An 18538-nucleotide genomic window follows, 5' to 3' on the forward strand; every position below is an offset into this window, starting at 1 on the left:
ATCTCTTGCCTAGACTAAAATTGTAACCTAGTTTAGTTCCCTCCCATCTGCCACTCCAATATACCTAGCCATCAAGATCATCTTTTCAAGACACAGGTCAATGTCACTTCCTCATCCAAAAGTCTTCAAGAGTTCCATATTGCTTCCAGAATAACTTATGTGATAGACTTCTAAGGCTCTCCATAAATCTGGTTGAAATTTCTCTTCAACTTCATTCCACATTCCATATTAGCTTTTCCCTTAAGTCACAACACTTTCCCATCTCCTTGTAATCTCAGGCCCCTCCCATAGTTGGGAATGCCCTTTCTCTTCTCCTATACCTTTCTGGATCCCTCTCTTCCTTCAAAGCATGATTTCTTCATGTAACCTAACCTCCACTCCACACATACATTTTCACCATCTGCAGATCTTCCTAGAGTACTTTATCTGACTCCCCTTTGCTCTCAGTGATTCCTTGCCTTCCTAGTATTACCCTATGTCAGTGACGGGCAACCTTTTGAGCTTGGTGTGTCAAAATTTGCCAGAAAAATAAGTATAACTCAGATGGTGTGTCACTTCAAGAAAAAAACCATAATTTTGTGATATTTATAGTTTAAATAACAAAAATGTATAATTATAATATTTATTTAATATTTAATATTTTATTATTTAATAAACCAAAATAGGTAAATTAATATAGGTAGAATTGTCATCTATAGTACACAGAGTGTCTACACTACACTACAGGAAACATTTCATCCTTGGTATGCGGCCACATCATCAAAAATGGATACACATGTCAGTGCTGACACATGTGTCATAGGTTTGCCATCACACCCTATGTTTTACTATCTGGTATTATAAATAGGGCAGAGGATAGGTTTTTTAGCAGTAATATTCATCTTCCCAGCATGAAACTGAAAAGACAGCATTTCCATCCTCCTCTAACTTTGCTGACACTCTCCTCTCCCCTATATAGTTAGCTGATGCCCTCTTAGCCTGGGACTTCCTTCACTGGGTCTCTGGTCCTGGAACCAGGATTGAGCTGACAAGTTGAGGACTGTCTGCAACTTCAACATCCTTTAGTGAGACAAAAGCTTTTAAGCATGCATCTCTCCTGTCTGAGCTAAGGACATAATGTTGTTCAACCACCTTGGTTTTAAGGGTGGCTTCTCTTCTATGGCTGCCCCAGCAGGGAAGCAGAATAGTCTGAGCCCAGAGTAAGAACAAAAGGGGAGAGGTGTAAAGGGGGAAGGAACTGGGAACAGGAGGGGGCCTAGAGTAAGGATGAGAAAATTGAGGTTAAGATTAGGAAGGAAGAAGGGAATAATTTAGGGAGTAATTTGGAGATTATAAGTGAGGGGTTGAGGGGGTTGGATCCTGAGGCAAAAGGCAAATGTAAGGAAAGGAAGGGAAGATTGGAATTGTAAGAAAAGGGTCATAGAGTCAATAAGCACAAAACCTCTGCCACAGTTGCTTCTAATAGGGATTCATTAGGTAGAATACCTGCACCTGTGCAAGAGTACCTATCCTTCATATATCATGCAAGTAATAGCAATCCTTTACTGTTAAAACAAATAGCTATGATCTCACTAAGAGACTGGTCCCTTTAGGAAATGACACAGACAGTTCTCAGCTCATAACCACTCACCTTCTTTTGACCTATTATTGGCTTCCCACAAAAAAAGGACAGAAAAATCCAAAATACAAAGTTATAACAAAACTAGAATTTTATTTGCACTGTTGATACACCATGCCTCTCAGCACCACTGTCCAATGATTTTCAACACTTCCTCAGATATCTGCTTCACTTTCTGCTGGAAAGCTGTTTTTTCCTTAGGTCTTCTTTGTCAGCCTTCTCAAGCAGGCACTTGGTCTGGCCCTGCAAATAAGGACAGAGGAGGAACTGGAAAGGGGAGGAAAAATGACTTATACAGTCAAGATACATTTGAGCATTCATTTCTAATTTAAGAATTGCCATTAATTTAGACATGTGGAATGGACTGGCGGGCTTACATGCCACAATATATAATACATGTTTTACTCCATGTCATGGCCTGGTAGGAATGCACCAATTCAATTTAAGAAAGTCTAAGTAGCTATACAGTGTTTCTCTTCATGTCAGTCTGCTTTTCCTTTCTTTCCATCTCACCCCACTTCAGGGATGCTTATTGACTATCTGGTACTCTTCACCTAGTAAGACTTGTAGACCCTGCTGAAAACTTTTTTACATTCCCACTAAGTTGTATTTGGCTCAGCTATCATGTATGTTGTTCAAGGCCTGAAAGGAACCTGAGAAGTCAAGCAGGAATGGTCCCTTGCTTAGTGCTGAAGAAATTATGAAGGCAAGAAGCAGAAATTCCTACACTAACTTAATACACTTCCCCACATCCCACAAAGAACTAAGTCAGTCTGAATCAAAAGCAACAAACTCATTTAGCAGGCAAGAGACAGAGTAAAATATTCTGTAACAAATTCAGCAAGAAGCCAAGTCACTGAACTGTTCTTTTCCAGATTATCTGAGATACTATGACTAATACTTACTTGTTTGCACACTTGGCCAAGTTTGATTAATGGTAAAGTGTTCTATAAAGTTATCTGTTATGTGCAACTAAGTTACTGCTTCCTAAGAGCAAAAGAAGTTTATATTGAAATGCTACACATAACACAAGTTACTGTGACATCATAGATTTTATATTCTTACTATTTATTTTTTAAAATTCAAAACATTAAATGATGCAAGTTCAAATATGATAAAAATTACTGCAAGAAAATAGTTCTGATATGACATTTGTGCTTCACTTTCTCAGAATTAGGAGAGTAAAAGTGTACATCTGAAGGAAATAAGCTGAATTGCTTCATCTGAGTTGGATAGGAAAGCTCACCTACTGATTATTTCCAAGCTTAACAAATTTAAAACATATCTGAGGACATCCTCCCTCAAAAAAAAAATCATACAATGATTCTTGTGAGTCATCTTCAGTTCAAATCACTATTCTTTACATACTCATCAATTTTGATCATCATTAAAAAATGTGCAAAAAGAAAATCACTAAATCATTTTCTGTATCTGTGAACAAACAAGATGACACACTTAAAAAAAAAAAGTCAGTATACCCATAAAAATCTACATGACTCAATTCAGGTATAATCCGAATATGATAGACCTGGGTAGATACAGGCTAATACAACAGACCTAGAGATTTATCCTAACTACCTCCCACCCCAATCTTATAAAATAACAACCTAATGATTACAAATTTTTTTCCAATCCCTTCATTGCCACTGAGTTACCAAACTTGGAACACTGAAGAAGCCCAGTTCTAAGCACTTGACTTTACACTTTACACTTGACCCAAAATTTCTAATTCAAGGTTTAATTCAATAACACAAGGATAAATGACATTTCCTTAACATGTAAGTGAAAAAACTGCAATAATAAGGTCTGTCATGCCAGAAATTTCAATATACTTGGTGCATCAACAACTTGAAATTTTGTCTATATGAGCAGTCCCAACGTCTAAGAGTATTGCTGAAGTCTCCTAAGAAATATCTGAAGTACTTTTCTTGAAAAAAAGTTCTATTTAAATGCAAGGCATTATATTTGTTATATTCATTTGTACTAGTTTGATAGTACAAAGAAATGTGAGCTTAAAAAAAGGTAAGTATTTGGCTACTAGAGAGACCACTTGTGATATTAGTCTATTTAAAATTTACATATTTTGAGGGACTTCAAAACTAGCTTATTGACACTTCCAAAAGATACAAGATAAATAAATCTTAAAAAATGGGTACGTAAGTAATATTTAGCTATACATTTTTAATATCAGATTTTAATTCAGCTGAAAAAATAATAAAGATAAAAAATTATACACATCCCTTAACTCCAAACTACCATGACAAAATAAGAGAGGTCAATTTCTCATTTATATACCATCTCTGGCAAATATCTGCATAATATGATATAAAAAGTCAAAGAAAATCACTAAATAAGTAACCTCAGATCACAGTAATTTCAAAAAATATAATCATTAGTAATTTTCAGAGAAGGCATTGCCTCATTAACATTCTGATCTAGTCGATGATATTCCACAGTTTTGGAGCAAAGACCATCACGCCATTTTCTGCTCTGAACCATTAGGAAGATCTGAAATAAAACAAAGTGATTTAAATGAGCAAAAAGTTAAATGGAGGCACTAAGAAGAGCTTTGAATAATTAACAAAACCTATCTCTCTAATAATAAAATGTTTCCATTCTTTATTTTTAAAAAATAAGGATATTTGATACTTAAATCTGATCTACCTAAAATTCTTCTCATAAATGAATATATACTGAATGGTAATAGAAACAACACTTGAATTTTTTTGTTCTACGGCTAAGAAAATTGTCTTTTCCTATAACTATATGTTAAACTTAAAAGACAGTTCTTATTGTAATACTAGTTATACGAAACATTTAGAAAAAACCAGAGCCATCATTTGCCTTTCTTCAATGCTTTCTCTGGAAGTTATGGAATTTTTTCTGCTGCCTACTCCTCCCATCTCATCCCTAAACAAGTACAGTGTTTATGTGAGAATGAAAGAGGAAGGGAAAGCAGAGAGAATAAACATTTTTACTTTATTAAAGATAAAACAAATTAGTGTTTGAAATTTCGATACAATATTTTGAAATACTGTAAATACTTGAAAGTTCATCCTTATGGAACTGGAAGAAGCTCAAATATTCTAAATGCACAGATCACTACATATTTTAAACTACCCATTCTTCCAAAAAGAAATCAAGCAAGCCCTGCACAAGCCATGTTCAGTTTATATAGAAAATGTTATTTTTAAAATCTAACTTAGTTGGCTCATTAAGGATCCAATTTAACACTCAATCAGAAGTACACACATGTTACCACATTGGGCTATATGGGTTTAATATACACACATACAAAATTGGCAATCCAGATATGTAGATTAATGATTAGATATTCTCAAATTCCACCTTCAAATTTAACTCTCTTTTCACTTGCAAAAGTTTTACCATCAAGAGTAGTTATGTTTCTTAACATTTTTGTTCTAATTCTCTGACTAATATTAGTCAGAAAAGTTTTAACTTTAAATCCTCTTGAATGGAAATGTATCGAAGTATTAATCAATTGTACCAAAAGGGGAAACAAGTTTGTACAAAAATAAAACTTTTCATAGGCAACACAGGCCAAAACACATCAAGCAACTAACTAGATATTCAAGAACATTTTTTAAAAAACTTGAATCTGACATGCAGTGCTTGAGGTGAAGAAAAATCTCAAACTCACCTTTCTTTTGTTGTGATATGTGATATAAACAATAGCAATCAAAAGAGCAAAGATAATGAGATGAAAAAAGAAATGACTGTCTTCCTCTTCTATATTCGATGATGGAGACTTAAAGGATTTTGTCTCATGGAAATTGTTCAGATTAACAGTCTGTTCAAATCCTGCATATCCTGTATTTCCTTGCATTTGCTCATCAGTATCATCTCTGGTATTGGGAGTCCAGTCATAGTCTGGTTCTCCATAATCTCCATTGTCCAAAACACCCTTGGATACAGATGGAGAACTGTTAAAAGTAAGAAGTTCTTCTTCCTCTATTCTACTATCTTCAGTAGCATCAGCTTCCATTTGGGGCGTGGTAGTAGGTGTTGGAGAGACCACAAGTGTGGTCACTTCACTTTTTTCTGTACTGGGCACAAGGGCTAGGACACTGGTAGTAGAAACATTATGTTTGGTGTGATTATCTGATAACTCATTTTCCACAACTGTTGGAACAGTTTGAGCTGAAACAAATGAAAAATAAGGAACATTAAACTATAAAGTCTACTTTCATATATGCACAAGACTGAAAGCATTACTTATTTATATTTCTCATAGGCCTCTTGAATGAATAAAATAATATTCATTTCACTAAACTGCTACAGCTTTAACTGTCCAACCTCCACTAAAGTCTTATTCTGATGCCTCTCATTGGCTTGGGGGTAAGAACTCATTAAATCATATATCCTTTAAGTTGTAAAGTTAATTGACCAGAACTAGTTAATAAGGCTCTAAAGATTCTCTGAACAGCCAACAGTAAGCTAATTTTTTAGTGTTATACTTTTTTTTTAAATCAGTTATTTCCTAGGAGTGCTACCTCTTCCTCCACAATAAAACTCTCTTTAAATAAGTAAAGTAGAAACAAGTTGACACATTAAACAAGCCTTGACAATATATGTTGTCCACTGCTCTAATCCATCTCTATCAAGAAGATAGTGACATGTTTGTTTGTGTTTTTGTTTTTTTAATCACCAGTCCTCAAAAGTCAAAATGTTAATGTACTAGCATGTCTTTTACTGTTATTTTCCTTTACATTATGGTGGTCACTGCTCATATAAGTTTCTCTTAAGTCTTAATACTCATCATTTCTTATAATGCAATATTCCATTACATTCATACATCACAATTAGTTCAGTCTTTCCCCAATCAATAGGCATCCAAATTTGTTTCTAATTCCTTTGCTACCACAAAAAGTTTAGGTGGATTTATTAGAAACCACTATCCCAAGTATAAATAATTGTTTTTTGATACTAATGCACTGTATTAGTGGCTTCTAAGAGAGAAAACATTTTCAAAGATATAGGACAGGATGACCCCAATCTGCCCTCCCATCTATAAATGCAGCAAAAAACATTTCTAATCTGCCATGGGAGGTGGGGAGTTCAAATAAACCTCAATACAACTTTTAAAAGGTAACAAATAACTCTCCTAGATAATTACATTATGAAGACCCCTTTTAAACAAAACTTCATAGACTCACAGGATAGGTATGTTTCTAAGTACCTCTTAAATAAGAAAACAATAAACTATGGTGAATTTGGTTAGTTGTAAATGAGTTTGTGTCTAATTAATCACAAGAAAAATTATAATGCATATATACATATGTATATATATATATATATATTTAAGATTTTTTGGCCTATATAAAATACATTTGCCTAGAGATTACACTGGGGCATTTTAATTAAATGTCTGGTGTTACTTTCCAGTTTTCATAGATTAGGCATCTACTTACACAATGAACATCTTAAATTTGTATTAGTTCTACATGTGGATCTGTAGACCTCTTGAAAGTTTAAAGTTCCAAAGTTGGGGAGCACTGATCTAGACTAGGTCTATTCTGTTTATGAAATCAGACATGCCAGATATAAAAGGTCACATATTAACAAATGAGAAGAATAAGAAAAAATACCTTTCATATTTACGGATAGGGAAAGAGTACAAAACTAAATAGGAAATAAAAAGGATCACAGAAAATAAAATGGATCATTTTATGTAAAATATAAAAGTTTTTGCACGAACAAAACCAGAGCAATTAAGATTAGAAGAGTCTTTATTGCAAGTTTCTCTGATAAAAGATTTTATTTCCAAGATATATACATGGGACTGATTCAAATGTATAAGAATAAAAACTATTCTCCAGTTAGTAAATGGCCAAAGGATAATGAACAGTTTTCAGAGGAAGGAATCCAATACTCAGAGAAAGAAATCCAAATCAATAGCCTCATTTTTTTTAAGTGCTCTAAATCAGTAGTGTGAAACTCAAATAGAAGTGGATCCCTATGGGTCACATATTTACTTCGAAAACCACAAATTAGTTTTATCTATGTTGTATTTTTATTTATTTTGTTAAAAACTTCCCAATAACATCTGGTTGCTTGCAGCCCCTGGAGATGAATGCTTCTATTCTGAATCACTGATACTTCAAGAAATGCAAATTAAAACAACTCTGAGGCTCTAATTCAGACTCATCAAACTGGCCAAGTTGACCCAAAAAAAGATAAAAATGTTGGCAAGGCTTAGGGGAATAGGCACATTATTGAGGTTGATGGGACTATAAGCTGGTCTGGTCATTCTGGAAAGCAATTTGGAACAATGCCCAGAAAACTGTCAAACTGTGCATAACTTTTGACAAAGTGATACCCCTGAGAACAAAGAAAATAGAAAATGAAATATATATATATATATATATATATATATATATATATATATATTAGCTCCTTTTGTAGTGTAAATTGTGCCTATCAATTGGGGAATGGCTAAACAAATTACAGCACATGAATGTGATAGAATACTATAGTGCAGTAAGAAATGATGAAAGGAATGATTTCAGAGAAACCTGGGAATACTTGTATAATCATGCAAAATAAAGTGAACAATTTATAAACCTTTGTAAAGTGAAGTGAGCAGAACCAGGAGAACAATTTATACAGTAACAATGAAAAGACAAACTTTGAAAAGACAGAAGAACTCTGATCAATGCAATGACCAGTCATGATTCCAAAAAATCAATATGACACAACTCCTGACAGAGGTGATGGACTCACAATATAATATGATAAATTTATACGCACACACACACACACACATATATATATATGTGTGTCTACATGTATTTAATGTGTGTATATATGTATGTATAACTATTAGGTCAATGTGGGGATTTTTTTTTCTTGACTATATATTTCTCTGAGAAAGAAGCAGGAGTGTGCTAAAGTCACCTCAGATTGGTTTGCCTACTGCTATATTTTCAATGTGGACATTTATACCTCAGAAGGGCAATCTCTACAAATCAAGGTTTGATTGTTTTGTAGAATGTTTATACTTAAGGAAGTGTTCATTCAGATTAAACTTTAAAGTGTGTGCCTTTACATTCCCTCTCCCCCAAATAAAAACAATTACCAACACACCCCAAAAAGATAAGACTGGCAAAGCAAGGGAGCATGGTCCCATAAATAAAACAGATCCTCCAAATAAGACAAATCCTATCCTTGAAAGCATAATGAATGTAAAGTACTACATTTTTATCAGATAAATCATAAACCTAAAAATTTTTCACCATCAGTAAAATGGGGTGCTTGACCTCTGTATCTCACAGAAAACTTACTATCATCCATGCCAAGCTTGGAAACACTGAAGTCTGGCAACATAAAGTGAAGCAATCAAAAACTATATTGCTTTAAGTTCACTCAAGACAAGCACAGTGTTAATGAGGCTAAGTTTACAGGTTGTATTATAGATCATTAGAGCTGAAAGGGCCCTTAACAATCATCTAATGCAACCCAGTTATCCTCCATATTTTATTCCACATTATCTTACATAATATCTGCTGTTTCAAAAATAAGTGCCACCGGTGACAAGAGTTTCAGGTTAGGGAGATATGCGAATAATTCAATACAGCAATATATTTTTAGCTCTGGATAAATTAAAACTTATGTCTAAGTAATAATAGTTCAGTAATATCATCATAACCCAAAAATAGTACCTGACCCCTTAGATTTAACTAGATGTACTTTGCAAGTAATGCAGAATATTGTTATCTATGTATATCTGCTATTAGAGGCTAAACTTTACATGTCTTCTAACACCTAGAAGAGTATGCTGTAAGAATAGGCAATGAATATGGCAGATGAAATGTTGTTAGGGAAAAAAAAGCTATGCAATCTCATCTATTCTTTTCCCAGAAGAGGACAGGGTGACAAAAGGACAATTATGAAGCAATAAACCACAGTTACACTCTGAAGCAATTACTGTTAAAGGGAGTGCTGATAAATATTGCAATTCTTTTAGGTTGTTTTATCCTCTATTCTTATTACATACCAATTCTACAAAAATACTATAAAGTTAAAATAAGACAACAATAAAACTATAGCACATGCCATATTTACATATACTATTTTTTTCCTTCACCAAAGTGCCATCTTAGAAGGGTACCTTTTGTAGGGCAGGGAGATTTGAAAATGAGTGGAACTTGGGGGCAGCTGGGTAGTTCAGTGGATTGAGAGCCAGGCCTTAGAGATGGGAGGTCCTAGGTTCAAATCTGGTCTCAGATACTTCCCAGTGTCTGTGTGACCCTGGGCAAATCACTTGACCCCCCTTGCCTACCCTTACTACTCTTCTGCCTTGGAGTCAATACACAGTATTGATTCTAAGATGGAAGGTAAGGGTTTAAAAAAAGAAAATGAATGGAACTCAAAGTTGGGTAGCTCTGATATCACTTTGTAGCACAGAGGTTAATTACTCAGGATTCCTGAAGACTTTAACCAGTGATGTGAGCTCTGACAGGTCACACCAAGCTAAAAAAGCTTTGAACACAGGCAAATAACAAATTTTGTGCACACTGTCCAATGATTAACCTATCCAAGTGGGTTCACCACTAGAAAGTTGTCGACCAAGGAATGTTATGAATCATGAAGGCAAAAATTGGGGCTATAATCTGCATTGTAGTAGGAACTACTAAAAAATCACAGATATGTAGACTACTTGTTATTTATTTATATTTATTATTTAATTATATAATTATTATTTAATATTATATATTATTATATATTTGTTATTTATTTATATTTATTATCTTTTAATTAAAAATTAAAAATGTTAACTTGTCATTTTTTATTATATGCTATTAGGTACAAGTATTTAAGTCCAACCTCACTTTTTAGTGCTCTAGAAAAAGTAAACAAGTTTAGGTAGTGCTGTTACCCAGTCTCTCCCAAACTACAAAAAGTCAATTCCAAAATGAGGTTATAATTTCTCTTAGAATTTAAGTTCCCTCTGGTGGAGTTGTAAATTGATCCAACCATTCTGGAAGGCAATTTGGAACTATGCTCAAAGGGCTTTAAAAGACTGGCTGCCTTTTGATCCAGCCATACCACTGCTGGGTTTATACCCCAAAGGGATAATAAGGAAAAAGACTTGTACAAAAATATTCATAGCCGTGCTCTTTCTGGTGGCAAAAGATTGGAAAATGAGAGGATGCCCTTCAATTGGGGAATGGCCGAACAAATTGTGGTATCTGTTGGTGATGGAATACTATTATGCTATAAGGAATAATGAACTGGAGGAATTCCATGTGAACTGAAACGACCTCCAGGAATTGATGCAGAGGAGCAGAACCAGGAGAATCATATACACAGAGATGTATATACTGTGGCACAATAGAATGTAATGAACTTCTCTACTAGCAGCAATGCAGGACAATTCTGAGGGACTTATAAAGAAAGAACGCTATTCACATTCAGAGAAAGAACTGCGGAAGTAGAAACAGAAGAAAAACAACTGCTTGATTACATGGGTCAATGGGAATATGATTGGGGATGAAGACTCTAAGTGATCACCCCAATGCAAATATTAATAATATGGAAAAAGGTCTTGATCAATGACATATGTAAAATGCAGTGGAATTACTCATTGGCTATGGAGGGGAGGAGAGGAAGGAAAAGAACATGAATCATGTAACCATGGAAAAATATTCTAAATCAATTAATTAAATAAATTTTTTCAATTAAAAAAAGAATTTAAGTTCCCTGAAGGCAAAAATTGCTCCTATTCTCCTTTTTTGTATTTACATACTCAACCTCTCGCATTGTGCCATGTACACAAAAAATGCTTAATGATTTTTTCTTTTAATTAACCTGTCTATCATAGCTTGTTCTATTATACTGATAGTGACAAATTTAAACTGTTGTTTGTAAGTTTCCTGTAGTTAAAAATATGCCATCTTTGCAAAATACTTGTACCTTCTTGTCTGTACATTTTTTTACTTTTTATGTACATATATAAAATTTGTGTTCAAATTTTCATCAGTTATCAATTTGTAATTTACAGTGAGAAACACTGGAATTCTATACTCTCAAAGTTACAAACTCTACAACTCAAAATCTACAACTAAATATTTATACTAAGTTGCTTTATACTTCAAGAATGTGTAATTTCATCATATATTATAATACATCATATAATAATATGCATAAATTCAATGAAAATTCATTCCCTCCACCAGCAGATCAGGAACTAAGAATTGAGTCCGTAAAATTTGCTGAAGCTGCAAAGTCCAAATTAAAGGCATGCCTCTCTGACTTTAGTCTGGTCCTAGCAAAACAAACAGATAGCCCAGTGGTTCCCAAACTTTTTTGGCCTACCACCCCCTTTCCAGAAAAAATATTACTTAGCGCCCCCTGTAAATTATGAAACTATTTATTGAACTCAGAATAGAATGTAATACGAAAAAAGTGTGGCCATCACCGCTGCCCTGGATCGCTGCAGCACCCACCAGGGGGCAGTAGCTCCCACTTTGGGAATCACTGATATAGCCAGACCCATATTCAAAGTCTTTTCAACTCAGTAAGACTTGCCAGGATCTACTAAATTACTGTAAAGTAGTATATCACACAGATATTATATTGAATCAAGTCATTCATAGACTTTCATAAAGAATATTAACAATCTAACAGATAGATAGGCCTTTGTTTATATAAATACAAGTTTTTGTGTTAGTTGGTTAAAATGGGAAAAATAAATCTTGGTCTCAATTGGATTGAATAGTATGGAGTTGTTGAGTAAAGTAATTTATAATAAAAGTATTAAAATCTTCACTATTACATTTCGGGATCCTTATTTCCTTCAAAGTTCAGCTCAAATGTCACCTCTTGCTCCCTCTAACAGTTTGAGTGTCTTCCACAAAATTGACTTGCGTTTATTTTGAATATAATTGTATGTGTACATGTCTCTGGGTTAGAATATTTCAATCTTTGAGGATAGGGCAGATTATTTTTTGTTGTGTCCAATGCCTGGCACTAAGTGGATATTTAACAATGTTTCCTTCCTACATAATTATCCAAAGAGAGGAAGTGCAGAAGTCAATCTGCCCTGGAGAAGTTAAGACTCCTGTTAATGGTTCTTCCACTAACTAGCATTATACCTTTGAAAGTCACTTTTCCACTCTGGACTTCAGTTTTCCCATTTGTAAAATGAAGGGTATGGACTAGATATTGTTTAAAGACTTAGTTCTAATATTCTAAAATTCCATAAGCCTGATTGAAGTATTATTCAATTCAAATTGCTACTACCAATTCAGACTGCAATAGTACAAATCAGAGAAAAGGCTCCATTACAAATGAGTAGCATATCATGATAGAGACTAAGTCTCAAAGCTGGGAAAGCCTGAGTTTAAATCTTCCCCACAAAGACAGCTTGAGCTTGTGCAAGTCACTTAAAGAATCAGTGCTCTACAAAACTCTCTAAAATTGTAAGTTGGAGAGAAAGTGCTGGCCTGTATTGGTAGAATTGAGAAACAAAGATAAAGAGTTTCAACCAGAGACATAATGCATTGTACAAGTGAGAAGTAGAACCTGAAAATTCTGCCCATTGTCTCTAATTATAGGCAAGTCAGTTTATATCCAGAATTTGTACTCCATCTACAAAATTATATTTTTCTTGGTATTTACTAAAAGAATGGTCCGTAGAGAATTGTTTGACAGTAAACACAAGGGGCAAGAATTGGGGAGAAACAACTGCTCATACAAAAATAGGGGGGCCATCACATTTCAACATTAAGACCTTTCTTCTGCCCTCAACTTCAGTCACCAAAACATTTCACCTTCAAACTTTGTGAAGTAACTCATATCCAAAACATTCTTCCCAATACTCTAGGGATTTCTCTACCACAGAGCCACTTCTCATTTTCTCTTCTACCATTTGAAACACCCCCCTGCTCTTCAGCAGCACTCCCCATATGAGTTATCAAAGTCTCCTCTCTTCAGTGCCTTCCAAACAACCAATCCTGAATCTCCCTTATTCCCTACCAAGAGCCATCCTTTAGTCTCTCTCAGAAAGACTCCTATTATTCAGTCCCAGACCTCCAACTCTTCAAAATTCCCTGTCTCTCCTTAATGATCCCAACCATCCCTCAGTCCCTTGTCAAACCTTCTTCATTTCCTGTGCAGGGCTCACCCAATGTATTAATTTCTATACTTGACAATTTACATTGATAAGCTAGAGCTTAGAGAAGAGGTGGGTGAACAGAGAGAGGGAAGTAGTAGTTTTAAAAGGTCTGCTGTTTGGCCTAGGGACAGAACTGGGAGTCAGTGGGTAGAAGTTGTAAAGAAGCAAATGTAAGGAAAAGAGCTATCTAAAAGTGAGAGCTCCTCTATTCTACTAGTTTCCTTTAGTGCTATAACTTTCCTTCAATTACTCCTATCACCCACCCCACTCCTTAGCCCCTTCTTTCAGCTGTATCCAACTTCTCAACCATTCCAGTTCTTCAATTCCCCAGACAACCCTTTTCTCCCTGCTTTTCAGTGCATCCCACAAACAGATGCTCTTCAGTTCTATTTTTTAATCTCCCTCGTGACTTTTCAGTACCCCCCACAAAGTTCCCCCTCCAATCTCACCCCATTCCTGTTCTTCCTTCAGTTCCACATTTAGAAAGTATCTCCTCAGTCAAAATGCCAAAAAGCTACTCCCTCAGAATCTTTTGGCTCCTAGTCATCTGCTCCACCTGAGACCTACCCCACACATTCCAATTTCATAGACCCTTCATCCTAATACAGAGCACTACTCTCACGCCTATTGCCTTCTGACTCAGATTCAGAAGTACAACCGTTATCTAGTCCAACCCATACTCAAAGAGTTCCCTATTACAATATACCTAACAAGTCGTCAACCAGCCTATGCTTCAAGACAACTAAAGAGGTCATCCCATCATCCAAGGAGAATAAATTTCACTTTTGGATAGCCCTTACCCTCACATTAAGCCTAAATAAATTTGCTTTTTTGCGACGTCCACCCAGGGTTCCCACTTCTTCCCTAAAGCTAAAAACAATAGATAGTTATAATATTCACAACCTTCCTCCCTCTGGTCCACCTGCCTCTTCTCTAAGTACCAGTTTACCAAAGTCCTGTCCGTTTACCAAAGGGGACAGAAATGAACACAATATTCCAAACTGGGATAGTCAGCTCCTTATTCCTAGAATTATGGCTCTCTGAAGTAGCTCAAGATCCAGGCTTTTTTTGGAGGGAAGGGGCTGTTAAATAGATCTCATTTACTTCTGGAGGGGGCGGGGCAGAAGCTAACTTCCCCTCCCAGGACCATCCACTACCACCAAAGTCCTAGTCCCTTTTGCCAGATCTCACGGTGCCCCCCAAGTTCCCGTCATTACTCCTAAGCCTGACTCCTCATCCTAAACTCCTTTCCCTCTAAAAAACTTAACAGGTATGTTGTGCTCTCCCTGGCCTCACTCTAAAATGTATCCTTCCACCACTCCTTCACATATACACATATATACAAGACCTCAGTAATTCCTAACTCCGACTCTGTTTTGCACTCGACTTCAAAGTCCCAGGCCTCAACTCTCCCTCTCTCCCAGCCTGCTTCGGACACTCCTGGGCTTGACTCCCTCCCTACCTCTAAGCTTCTGGGTCCTGGTGCTCAAGTTTCTCCTCTTCCACACAGCCTCGCCTAGTCCTGGACCCCTCACAGACACGCTACCAGAGTCTGGTCCCTCCTGTCAAAGCCCCCAACCCACTCCCGTTACTCCTGGCCCCCTCTTCTCAAAGTACCACCCCTAGTCACTCCTGGCCCCTCCAGCCAGAACTCCCCCAATTACTCCTGACCCCCACCTCTCAGAATACTCCCCAATCACTCCTGGCCCCCTCTTCTCAGAGTACCCACCTCGGTCACTCCCGGCCCCTCCTTTCAAAGCCGCCCTCAATCACTCCCGGCTCCCTCCTTTCTGAACGCCCCCAGTCACTCTAGGCCCCTCCTCTCAGGCCCCCGCCTCGGTGACTCCTGGCTCCTCCCCACCCCACCCCCAGGCCGGTCACCTCAGGCCGGTCACCTAAGGCCCCCGCCGCAGGCCCCGACACCCTCCGGGCTAGACCGGACACCTGGCGTCGGCTCCCCAGGCCCCTGCCTAGAGCCCAACCGGCCCTCACCGCTGAGCAGCTCCGGGAAGACGAACAGCAGCAGCAGCAGGAACAGCGGCGAGACTCGGCCAGGAAAGTCGGGGCGGCGGCGCAAAGGCTCTCCGAGCCGTGACGGGGGCCTTTCCTGCAGGGCCACCTCCATGGTCCTGCGGGCGGGAACAGAAGCCATGGCCGGGACGGGCGGAGCCGACCTGCGCGCCGGTTGCTAAGGTCTGCGTCACCTGCGTGATGACGTCACCGCTCAAAGGATGGGCGCCTTGCTCCCCGGAGGGCCAGGCTAGGAGATTTGGAACCGCTGGCGGGGTCCTCGGACCGGCTGGAATGGAAAGATCTTAAAGATCCCCTAGTCAAAACCTCTCGTTTCCACTAACGTAGAAATTAAGGACCACAGAGGGGGACAAGACTTGTCCAAGGTCAGGCAAGGAGTGACCTGCAATTTCATTGGTATTCCCACAAGAGGGAACTCCATCCACCAAAGCAGTAGCTTCTTCTGGAAACATGAATCTTAGGTTGCCTAGAGAAGGGGTATCAAACTCAAACAGAAACGGGCGGGGGGTGAGGGGGGAAGGGGTCACTAATCCGTACATAATTTTGTTTCGTTTAGTTAAATATTTCCCCGATTATATTTTAATTTGGTTCCTGCCGCGCCTTTGACACTTCTTTAAAGAGACTTGTCCCAGGGCCTCATGGCCAGAAGTGTCAAGGGCCTCTCTAGAACCAGGTCTTTCTGACTTGGATGAAAGCTTTGTATCCCCTCCTTGCCTTAGCCTGAGGAAAAAGAGACCTCAAAGGCGTCAGCTTGGCCTTCTTAAAATGCCTAAAGGGGGGTTCTGTACAAGAATACGTTCTTGTTCTGCTTGCTCCCAGAGGGATAAATAGGAGCAAAGGGTACACGTAGAAGAGAGGCGGATTTCAGTTCAATTGATTGCTCTGAGTGAGTTCCGTATCACTAAGGACTTGGGATATTGCAGGAGGGGGAGTGTTCATTTACGGGTTGGGCCAGATGACCTCTGAGGTTCTTTCCAGCTTCGAGATTCAGTAAGAGGAAAAAGCAGTGGACATGAACCATGGGTTCCTGACTTTCTGTACAAAGTTCTTTCCTCTGTCCTACCCTCCTAAAAGTCAGATAATTAAGTCATATACTCAACCTGCCTCAGATTGGGGTAAACTAAATTAATAGTAAAATGCTAATTATTGGGAGGGCAGCCCTGTGGCAGCAGTGGATAGCACAGGTTCTGGAAATAGAAAGATGCGTTCACACTTATGGAAGCTACTGAACAATTGGGGGTAAAGGGAGAACTACTGAAAAATAAAAGGTGGAGAAAGGTTGGGATAGGTGGGACCAGAAAACTATGTGTTCTGGGTTCTGCCCCTGGTGTTGCCGCATTAATGAACCATTTGATGTGATGTTGGCCATATGACTTCCCCTTTATGGGTCTCATTTACTCATCTGTAAAACAGGGGTAAGAAAAAGTTAATTCCCAAGTCTCTGAGACTCCTCCCTACTCTGATATCCTGTGATATCTTTGGTGAGAGTGTGAAGAGAAAAGGAGGGTGAACTTTTTATCAATTTTCTGAGTTCCCCATTTTGCTGGATAAAAATACAGGGTGTGGGTCTTTAGAGGTGTCAGCTTGAAATCTGGAGACCCCAAGTTTGCCCCTGCCCCTTGAGAATTCAAGTACCAGGCACACCTGTTTTGGACTGAACTATAGACCATAAAGTGTTTGGGGACCTAGTATGGGTGGAATTAGTAGACATAGTCAAATGTTGAATACCTTTTTTGTTTTAGAAGTTTCTCAGGAAGCCCAGCTCTTGGTTTGAACCTTTCCTTGCTATTCATTATAGTTGAAGGCTCCCTGATACCCCAGCTGCTGGCTGCAACCTCTTTGCAGCCTCCTTGCAGCTTGTCTATGCATACTTGCTGTACGAAGTTCTCCAGAGGGTATAAAAGACCGCCAAAGTTCTGTCACTCTTCAGAGAAAGCATCTAGTGCCTTGTCTTCTCCCAGGGATATGTTCCCAGAGTCCCCAGGGTGTAGGCCCTGTAGTTCTTGGCACTGGGCTCTGTGTATCAGCCAAATGTTGGACCTATCTCTTTCCTGATTAAAGACTTGGTTTTTCTGACTACTTTAGTAGTTTTGTGTTTTTACAAGTTAAGCATCTGGAGTATACTTCCCATGGTAGAACACCACATGGGCTGGGACCTTACTGAGAGGACTTAGATAATTTATTCCTTTGATTGGTTTACAATGAGTAGGGCTGTTTCCAACATGAATTGTGACTGAGAATCAAGGACTCATATCAAGGTTCCATATCAAAGGTTCAGACCCTTCCTTCCTAGCTTGTTTAAATCACGCTCTGAGACCGATTCAGGGAACTACTCTCTATATTCAAGATTTCCACCTGAAGAAACTGAGGGAATTGAGGGGATTAGAAAAACAAGTGGTTAATTGAGACAATCTAGTAAACCACCCTGACTCCACTTTGTGACTCATTTCTGGAGCCACCTTAGTTCTCTTTCTATTTAATTATGGGCCTACTTCAAATTCTGTCTTGTGAGAAAACTTTTGTTCAATTCTGGGAACTGAGAGAAAGCCTTATTGCATTATTTGAACTTAACCCTACATAACTGGGAAACTGGACCACCTCACCCTGATGGTTAGAGACGCTTAACTAAGATTGTAGGTTATATTGACCAAAAACACAATCAGATCCAAAATTGATAGGAGTTTTTTCAAAACTGTATATCTAAAGCAACCTTATCTGAAGCAACTCTATCTGAAAACTGGTCCCATACT

The 18538-nt window shown here is 37.8% G+C and overlaps 1 protein-coding gene across 1 annotated transcript; it reads right to left on the minus strand.

The window, feature by feature from the left end:
- Positions 1-1691: 1691 nt before the first annotated feature.
- Positions 1692-15909, minus strand: C2H5orf15 (chromosome 2 C5orf15 homolog). The gene is made up of 3 exons (XM_044659921.1): positions 15750-15909; positions 5280-5779; positions 1692-4126 (listed from the first exon to the last, which is right to left on the minus strand). Exons 1-3 carry the CDS (start codon positions 15907-15909, stop codon positions 3995-3997), a joined length of 792 nt encoding a protein of 263 aa, XP_044515856.1. The 3' UTR covers positions 1692-3994.
- Between the last annotated feature and the right edge of the window lie 2629 nt (positions 15910-18538).

Source organism: Gracilinanus agilis, chromosome 2, assembly GCF_016433145.1.
Source record: "Gracilinanus agilis isolate LMUSP501 chromosome 2, AgileGrace, whole genome shotgun sequence".
In the NCBI taxonomy this organism is placed as follows: Eukaryota; Metazoa; Chordata; class Mammalia; order Didelphimorphia; family Didelphidae; genus Gracilinanus; species Gracilinanus agilis.

Bases quoted from the DNA above. Each gene is read 5' to 3' on its own strand.
- C2H5orf15 (XM_044659921.1), bottom strand. From the start codon at position 15,909: ATGGCTTCTGTTCCCGCCCGCAGGACCATGGAGGTGGCCCTGCAGGAA. The intron at 5,780-15,749 runs GTGAGGGCCGGT...CATTTGTTTCAG, and splicing joins CTTCCCGGAGCTGCTCAGCG to CTCAAACTGTTCCAACAGTT. The intron at 4,127-5,279 runs GTGAGTTTGAGA...GTTTTATTTCAG, and splicing joins CATATCACAACAAAAGAAAG to ATCTTCCTAATGGTTCAGAG.